At 57.4% G+C, this 9,371-nt stretch overlaps 1 protein-coding gene across 7 annotated transcripts in view; it reads right to left on the bottom strand.

Annotated features, from left to right (window-relative positions):
• Positions 1 to 50: 50 nt before the first annotated feature.
• The window catches only part of KIRREL3 (kirre like nephrin family adhesion molecule 3), a 325,022-nt gene continuing 315,701 nt past the window's right edge, over positions 51 to 9,371 (bottom strand). For 6 of the 7 annotated variants that reach the window (XM_054803325.1, XM_054803322.1, XM_054803326.1 and 3 more), the window contains 3 exons: positions 9,083 to 9,192; positions 1,527 to 1,613; positions 212 to 1,007 (listed from right to left, as the gene is read on the bottom strand). In XM_054803325.1, coding sequence (XP_054659300.1) covers positions 564 to 1,007; positions 1,527 to 1,613; positions 9,083 to 9,192 — 641 coding nt within the window. In that variant the 3' untranslated portion in view covers positions 212 to 563. Of the gene's footprint in view, positions 1,008 to 1,526; positions 1,614 to 9,082; positions 9,193 to 9,371 lie in introns of all 7 variants that reach the window. The other variant, XM_054803327.1, reaches the window with a different exon arrangement.

Raw genomic sequence — 9,371 nt, 5'->3', positions numbered from 1 at the left:
TCGCCAGCAGAGCCGGCGTCCTGGCGGGGCGGCCACCAGCCCAGGCGTGCCACGAGAAACACCTCTTGTATTGACCGCGGCGCTGCGCTCCCACGATACAGCGCGGAGAGGCCCTTCCCGGGGGGGTCCCCGTCCCACCGATGTTCCCCCCCGCCCCGCCAACCCCGTCCCGTGTGGCGGGACCCCCCCTCCCCAAACCCCCCCCCCCGAAACGGACTCTATAATTATGGACACCGAACACCAAGAAGGAAGGGAAGGGAGCGGGTGGGAGAGGGCAGCGGGAAGCAGAGGCGAGTGGCTGGGGGGTGCGTGGTTCGGCCGGGGGTGTCCCCAGCCCCGCGGAGGGGACACGTCCCCGGGCGTCCTCGGCGGGGTTGTGCTTAGCGTGTACCGGGGCGAGGGGTGGGGAACGATGCTCGGCCGGTCCCGGACCCCGCGGCCCCGCTCCGGGGGTGGGGGGCTGGATCCAGCCTCTTCCCACCGCTGCTCCCGACGGGCGCGACTGTCCCAGCACGAAGCCGCGGCGCCCGCGTGGAGGGTCCCGAGCGTCCCCCGAGGGGGGCTCAAACGTGCGTCTGCATCCGCCTCTGCAGGGGCCGGCTGGGGTCTGAGTTTTGGGAAGAAGATTGGGAATGATGGGAGGAGGAGGCGGAAGCCTTGCTGGCCTTGTCGAACTGCACGTAGCCGTCCTGCTTGCCGCTGCTGCTGATGCTGCTGTCGCACTGGGTGTCGAGGAAGGAGCTGCTGTCGCTCATGGAGCCGCGCTGGAACTCGCGCTCGCACAGCTCGATGGAGCTGCTGCCCATGCCCAGCACGAAGCGCTGGCTGTAGTCGTAGAGGCGGCTCTGCCCGCTCAAGGTGCTGTAGATGTTGGTGAAGGACATGCCGGTGGGCACCCGTTGCTTGCTGGCGGGGCGCAGGTCCGCCGGACAGCCCGAGAGCGAGATGGTGGGGGTGGAGTGGTGCTCCTTGAAGGTGTTCACGCTGTAGTAGCCGTTGGTGGGGTCCTGCGGAGCAGGAAAGGGCAGGTTGGCAGTGCCCACCTTCCCTGGGTGTCCCGGCATTCGGGGCACCCACCCGGCTTGTGCACCCACAACGCGCGAGAGGGTGCCCTCAACCACCCACCCCCTCCTGCCCGCGGCATCGGAGCATCCTCCCGTACCACCGATCATCCTGCTCCACTCAGCCCCCTCTGAGCTGGGGCAGAGGGGGGCGTGGGTGCCCCTTGCACCCCGCTCTCCTGGCACACCTCTTGTTTTGATCCCCCAAAGGGTGCTGAGACGAGAAAACAGCACTGAGGGTACCAGACCCTGCGGGAGGGCGATGCCACGAGACACGGTACAAGGACAGAAAGCCTGGAGGAAGCAACGCCGGGCGAGGGATGAGCGTGGCGATGGGCACCCAGCACCCCGGGGTGCAACTGCCTCGGCCGCAGCCCCCTTGCAGGAGTGACCTGGGGGGGCTTTAAGCCATGTCTGCCCACGGGGGCGGGGACGGAGGGGACACGTTCCCGGGGTCCAGCTCACCTTCAGGTTCTGAAACTCCTTCTCCTCCTCCTTGAGCACCTCGAGCTGCTTCAGCACCGAGTCCTGCTGAAACTCCCCCCGGTCCATCTAGGAGAGGACGCAGGCGGCTGTCAGCATCCCCAAGCACCGACCGTCCCCGCCCCACGCCCCAGGGCTGCGTGGCCCCACGCCGTGCGGGGTGAGCCCCACGCCTGCCGGCAGCCCCACGGCACAGAGATGCAACCCAGGTTAAAGGACTTGACCAGGGATGCTCCAGCAAGGCGGTGTCGGGTGGCTGCCCAAAAGCCACGCGATTCCCCGGGTTACAAGTTGTTCTTTCCCCTCTTTTTTAGGACTAAAAAGGCTGGGCTGATGTGTAAAGTGAATTATTTAAATCTCCTGTGGCAAGTGTTGCGGCTGCACCTGCCCAAAACAAACTCCCAAAATATTTTTTTGTTGGGTTTTGGGTTTCTCCCCCCACCCTGCTTCTTTCTTTTCATCCTTTCCTCCTAAGCTGAATGCGGTGGCTAACATCTCAAAATCCCAGCTAGGGTCTGGCATTACCATGATGCTGCAATTAATGTGAAAGCCTTAATTTTATTTTTTTTTTTCCTTCCCTTTTTTACCCCCCCCGACACTGACTCTTCTCAAAAGACTGGAGTCCTGGAGGCTTTACCCACGCCGGCCTCGTGCCGGGTCAGGAGGGGACGGACGGGCTGGAGAAGCTCCTTTGGAGTTGAGTCAATTTTTTTGCTCCCACTGCTCCTTCGCAGACCCCGGAGAAGGATGCTGCCGCCCCGACGTGCTGCCTTCGCCCAGCTCTCTCCACCTCATTAGTTTGCCTTTGATGGCTGACCACGATGGGGGGGCAAGGTACACATCAATTAGACCAGGACTTTAATTACCCTTCCTTCAGCAAGGCGGAGTTGTGCAAAGCGGAATAATTATCAACCAATTTCTCAGCTGCCTTTTTTATCTTCTCTTGTATTGATTGTGCGCCTCCAGCCCGGTTTCTCTGTCCCGGCACTGGGATCGCAGCCGCCCTGATCACAGCCCCAAATCAGCCCGAAAAACCCCTTTTATTTCCCAACTTCGCTTCTCCTTTTTAAAACGGTAAGTGGTTGTGGGAATTCACCCTGCAGCGCTTTCTGTTCAGCTCCTGAAAGCCTTTGATATGGCTATTAAATGCAATAAATTAAAGTACCTGAGTTTTTCTAGGGGAAAAAAAAAAAAAGCCTGTAACAGCCATTGATTTAGCAGGGTAAATACAAGTGTCACCAAGGATTAAATTCAGGGAAACTACAACGGTGGAGGGGTGTGGGGGGGTGTTTTTTGTTCCGCCGGCCCCAGCGACACCCAGAGTTCCCTAAACCATCACTGCAAGAGGCACGGGGTGGGGATGCACCCGGCCACAAAAAAAACCTGTCTAAAGGGTTTCGTGGGTCCGGGGTCAGAAAGGAAAGGAGAAACTGCTTCTCCTCAGACTTGGCTGGGTTTCGGCGTGGGTGACCCAGGTCAGGGCCAGCTCGGGAGATGGCGAGGGGACGAGGACCAAGGGGACAGTCCTGCCGGTGGCCAAACCACCCTAGAATTACTACGTCGGGTTTGACGGGGTATTTTAAGCCATTTCATGGTGCATCTTGCAACGATGATTGGCGCGATCTGGGCACCGAGATGCTCCCTGAGCCCCGTGGGGACCCTGCCTTTCCCCGGGGCGGGCAGGATGCCGTAGATTCGGCTGCACCCCATGGATTCGGGGGGCTGCAGTGACCCCCCCACGCCGTCAGAGGGCACCGAGCCCCTGCGCAAGCCAAGAGCCCGGTCCACAAAGCGCCACCGCATCACTTCATTTCCAATTCCTGCATTTACAGCTGGTCATTAACGAGATCTTTATTAAAGTTTGTGTGGCGGCTTAGCCCTGATGCGATCTCGCGGCGTTAATTAGCGGCGGGACGCTCGTTAGCTCGCAGTCCTCTCTTGGCCATCGCTGGGTAAACACGAGCGAGCTAACGAAAGTTAACAGAAGTTAACTCCATTACCACTGCTAATGGGGATTACGAACGCAGAGGCAGCAGGGGAGGGGAAGGAGAGGGAAATACATGAAAAAAGAGGGCAGGAATGTCCGAGTGCGCGGCTGCGAGCCGGTGGCGCGCTTGCGGATGCTGGCACGGGCACGGGACGCTCCGGCATCACGCACAGACTTTTTTCCGGAGCCGTGGTTTTTCTCCAGCTGGGCTACACCATCAGTACGCTTCCGGCCTTCAGCCGCACCGCTGCCGTGCGGATGGCTGGTGGCAAAGCTGCCCGTTAGAGCTGCGTGCCCACTGTTCCCCCTCCCGCCAGTGCTGCCAAATCCAAGGGCACGATCCCGGGAACATCGTGCTAGGACCGGATCCCGCCTGGCAGTGCTGGGTGCCAGCAGTCTTCGCCATCCCAACACCAGTGCGCGCTGCGGCCGGGCACCCCGGTTGCAGTGTAAAGCCGTCCCCATTTCCCACGTCCAAACCTTGCCGGTCCCTTGAACCGCGTCCATAATCGCCACTGGTTCTCGCCTCAGTTTCCCCTGCTGCAAAAGAGTGACCCCTTCTTGTTCCGAAGCATCACACCAGCTTTGCTGTGCTGGCTCCTACCACCAAGGGAGCACATCCCTGCGGAGCAAAGTGATGCCTCAAGGTCACTCAAGACAGGGAAATGGAACTTAAAGTATGAAAAGAGCGGCCAGCTCCAGCGCCGTGCCTCCTAATCCTCTGCCCGCTGGAGCGCTCCCTCATTTAACGCCACCAAATGAAGCCGCTTTCAGCTGGGATGTCGAATCCAACAGACCGGATATTAAATTCTTTGCTTTCATTAGCGGAGACAATATGTTTTTTTAAAACACTGCTCCCTCCGGAGTCCCCGGCCGGGTCCCTGCGCATCCATCCAGACCCGGCAGGCTCGAGGGCGAGCCCCTCTCTCCGGGCGAGGTGTCTCCCCCCTCCCTTGCACCGTGTTTAATTATAACGTTTCCCGTTTGTCAGGTAATTGGATGCCGCTCAGCAGCACGTTGAAACTCGTGTGGGTCAAACCCTACCAGGGGCGAGGGATGTTGTCGAACAGATTCCCGAGACGACGGTTTCCTCTGCTCCCAGTGGGGACCGGCTGCCGGTGAGGAAACAAGCACACAAATAAATACATAAAAACCCAAACCCCACCGCGCTTTCCCAGCTGGCCGAGGGTTTATCACCTTCAAACGCCGTCCGGCAATGTGAGCTCCCACCCAACGCCTCCGGACAAAGCTGCATCGCCTCGTCCCACCAAAACGTTGCTTTTTGGGTGAGCGAGGGCGGTGGCGGAGCGACGCCAGGCAGCCTGCGGTATGTCCTGCCGTACTTCTTGCAGCCTTCTTCCCCTCTCAGGAGCTTGCTGTGGCAGATGCCAGCTTCTCTGTGCTCGTACAGCGCCTGGCGCTCCAGCACCCGTTACCCCTGAAGATGTTACCCGCCTTGGGATAGCTCAGTCCTGGGCGATGTCCACACCTTGTGGTGGGCCAGCTCCACCGTGACCCCCGAGCCATGAGCAGCAAAGGTTGCCAACATCTTCATGGTGATTATTTTTTTTTTTTTTCTTACGTGGTGGGTCTTCTCCCTGGCTGGAGGAAGCACGAGCTGCTGCGGGTGCTGGTGTCGGCTGTGGAGGAAGGACGTGCCCTGAGCATCCTGGACCAGGATGGATGGCATGGAGGTGCAAGCTGGCTCCGATCCGGACCTTGCGCAGGGCGAATGTCCCTGGGGAAGTGGAGATAAGCCTGTACCTGCCAGCTCGGGGGTTGCTGGGGCTTCCCAGGGCTGCAGTGGCACCGGCTGCTGGGCACATGGAGCTTTTCTCGGGGAGAAAGGCAGAGAAAATGATGCCGTGAGAGCTGGGCTGCAAGTAGACATGAGCCTGGCCTGGAATTTCACCTCTGATTTTTTTGATTTTTTTTTTCCTTTTCTGTGGGAATCCAAGCTGAGCTCCTGAGTGGAAAATGCATCTGAGGGCTGTGAACAAACCGGGACCATCCCTTGGAGCAGAGGGACGGGTTTCAGGATAGGGACAGGAAAGAAAGGTGAGCGAGGAAAAGACCATCAACTTGGCTACTGGGCGGGTTATTTTGACTGTTCCGCCCCAAATATGAACCGAAGGCGATGCCTGGGTCTACCCAGCCACACAGGACCCCCTTTGACTTGGGATGCCAGTCACTTTTTGGGATCATCTCTACCACAATTGCTCCTGGCAGTGGGGATGGCTCCTTTACGATCGTCAGCCCCATTTCGCAGATGGGGAAACTGAGGCACGGAGTCCAATCAGCCAGGAATAAAACCCAATCACCCAGCCATGACAACAGAGGAGGTTATGCCGCGCCAGAGCTGACGATGCTCTTCAACCGCTAATCACAGACCAGGCTCAGCCGAATTGGTGCGCCGATGCAACGCACCCTGGCAGGAGAGAGAAAGCTGCGGTTGTGATTGATTTTTTTTTCCAGGATCAGACCTGTTAAGGGGCTGTTTTTGCCTCCAGCCGCTGGCTGCTGTTTGCTTTCTGGCCGCCTTTCCCCTGCCCGTAGGCAGCGCCTGGCAGAACAGCTAACGGGGAGCTGAGGGGGAAGAGACGGTGCTGAGACAATGTGAACATATGCAAATCAGACAGCATGACGTGTATCCTAAGGTGTTAATGAATTTATAGATGCATGAATAATTATTTGTGAAAAGCACAGAGAGCTGCGGAGGTCACAGATGGCTGGAGAATAACAAATAACAAGTGCAATAGGATTTTTTTGGGGGGAAATAAAGAATCACGGCGGCACTCCGCAGCCAGAAACGCTCTGGCAAGGCAGAGACGCCGTGGGAACCCGAGGAGCAAAGGCCCCATCCCCGGTGCAGAGGGTGGATCTCCGTTCCCAAAGCTTGGCAGGAGCAGGTCGGGCCGTGCTGGAGCTCAGGCGCTTGCCCAAAGGTCCGGGACGGGGAGCGAAAAAGCTGATGTGAAGGAGCGAGGCGTCAAGCAGAGGGGAGCTGTTTGCGAGCGTGGCCTGCTTTTCGTTAACATCTGCATTAATGATGTCTCTGCGCGAGCACCCAGCATGTTAATGAAATTCGCAGTTGATATTAAACTGCAAGGTGTTATGAACATCGTTGAGGGCAAGGAGATCATTTCAAAGGACGTCGTCGAGGTTGAGCCCAGGCTGGAAATATCCCAAGAAGCATAGAGAAGGCAAATGAAGAAGCAGCGGGGGGAAATAACGCTGCTACGGGGAGGAAGGAGGGCAGGAAAGTCTTGGGGTGAGAGTAGGGAGCAAGTGAGGTGCCGTGCATCACCCCCGCTCCTGCTCGGGAGGGCTCATCACCGCTCGTGAGCAAGGGTGAATTTTTTTTTTTTTTTTAACTTGATCCATCATTTTATTGCTCGGACCCTCTTCTTAGGAATGTGTTCAGCATCCGAATCCCGGGAGAAGGATGGCTGGAGAAGGATGCTCACACTGGCTGTTGGAAACAGCGAGGAGGGGGATGAGGGAGAGCGGGGGCCCTCGGGGGCTCCGAGAGGAGAAACTGAGAGAGAAAATTGGGAAGTATTTGCTGGGAACACTCATGCCAAGGGCAGAAGAAAATGGTGAGGCTCTGGTCCACGCAGGGGAAGGGGCTTTGAGGTCTTCTCCCTGCCAGGTAGGATGTCCCAACCAGTGCCAAATCTGCCCAGTGTCAGGGTCAGAGGCTGTGGATCATCTTGTCCAACCTCTTGGACAGCTTTGATCCAACAGGGTTATTTCCAGCTGATGGATCTTCTGGAAAAGCGCCTGGATTTGGCCAAGAGAAGGGGACAATCACCTTCTCCTGTTCCAGCAGCCAGGCTGTCATGTTGTATCCAAAACTGCTCGACTTTGCCCACCCTGCTGGCACTTAAGTAGCCCCTTTATACCGTGCTGTAACCAAACCACCTCTCAGCAGTCTTGCTGATAAGCTAAAACACACGAGCTCTGCAAACCTCTCCCCGTAAAGCATTTTCGTCCCAGCTATCAAATAAGTGTTATCATTTTTTTCCGCACCATTTCCATCCTGCCAGCATCCTTACTGAAATGTGCACAGTGCGGCTCGGCGCTGCTCCGGTACCGGGTGATGTTAAATCACCGTCTGGCTCTGGCAAATAATCTAGATGAGCCCCCATGACACCCTGCAAGCTCAGATCCTCTGCCCGGCCTCTCGTGACCATCCTCTTCCTCGTTTACTCGTCAGTGGTAAGTGTTGCTCATACGTCTCCTCTGCCGCGGCTTCGTGTGTGCTTCCAGCTTGTTGGTTGAGTCGTGAGCAGCGTCTGGGCTGATCTCAGCCGCTCCCTTGGAAGCCGGATCTGGGCTTGGCACTGTCGATCACTGCCTCCACGGATGGTGGCACAGGGGCCTATGGAGAGGAAGCTCCTCCTTCCCCCTCTTCTCAGCAGATCGCTCCAAACCCAAGTCCCAGCCTCCTCTGTCCTTCCACCGAGTGAAGCCTTACAGATCTCGCCGTGGATTTGCAGACTCCTTGGCGCAAAGCCCTGCCGGGAACAAAGCCTCTTGGACAGAAACCTCAGCGCTGCTGGGATAACACGCCATATCTCCATCTCCTCCTCATTTCGAGGCTCCCTTGCTGTGTGCCCCATCAGACATCGATTCCGCCTGCTCCGTGATCCTCAGCCCTGCCTTTCCACCGGCAATTCATCGAACAGCATTTGCAGGCAGCGCGTACCGATGCTTACAAGCGCTGCCCAAAAAACCCGAACGGTTGGAGCACCAGGCAGCCTTCAGCCTCTTCAATCCCTTCTCCCTTTCCTGTCTGCTCTTTCCCCTCACCTTTTACGGCTGTGCGGCTTTCTGTGCCTCGCCTTTCCTCGCCATTTGTTCGGCTTGTATTTGTCACCTACGACAAGACACCAGCAAGCAGAAGCAAAGGCAAACTGGGGCTGAGACACGGAGAACAGCGGCGACGCCGGCGAGAGGCTGCGATGATGCGCTGGTCCGTGGGCTGAAGCTGAATTTCCTGGGATCTCCATCATCATCCTCATGCCCTGCTTGTGTTGTTTGGTCCCCTCGGGCAAAGGCAGCGGCCTCAGGAAGGTGACACCTCCCAGGTTATTACAGACCCAGGTCCAAGCTGGCCCCACCGCCCCCCCGGCGCAGCAATCCGCACCCAAGTGTGTGCACATACATTATTTTTGCACCTACGATGCTGTGAATTGTGTCCAGGAGAGCGCAGTTCTTGCTGGCTAATGAGCTCATTATTATATTGTGCTCACCTATCGCGTGGCTACTTGCAGCTTGCAGCTCTTTCCCCGCACGAGGTGGCAAATTTGCCTTGCGATTAGCCCCGCGGGCAGCTGGGCTCCTGCAATAAACCTCTCCCAGCTCTCCCTCCTCATTAGCAAAGTTTCACTCGAGGAGCTTTTATGGCAGGAGAACGCGTATGTCAAGAGCAAGAATTTTGGAAGAGCATCTTTGCCTTGAGTGGGGATTACGGCGCTGAACTACATGTGCCTGGGCTCATTACCATCAAACACTTAATTGCTTATGGGGAGAAGAAAATCCTTACCATCAGCTGCTTGATGGTTGGGTGCTCCTCCGTCTCCCTGCCCGAGGCCGGCTCCTTGTGGACGATCTCCACGCGGATATCGTTCTTGGCGGAAACCACGCCTTTCAGATCTGGGCAAAGAGCGAGACGGAGAAGGGGTTAGTTGGGTATCGTGGAGCACCCTCAGGGACCCGACTGATTGTCGAGGACGTCTGGCAACACCGGGGAAAAATTCTTGGGGGAGCAATGTTTTCCGTTGCCATAAGGTACGGGCATGTGAAACCTTTGCCTCGGGGAAGCTCAGATTTCT

Source organism: Grus americana, chromosome 24, assembly GCF_028858705.1.
Source record: "Grus americana isolate bGruAme1 chromosome 24, bGruAme1.mat, whole genome shotgun sequence".
NCBI classification, from domain to species: Eukaryota; Metazoa; Chordata; class Aves; order Gruiformes; family Gruidae; genus Grus; species Grus americana.
Note: the sequence above shows the minus strand (reverse complement) of the source record. Positions and strands in the feature narration are given on the sequence as shown.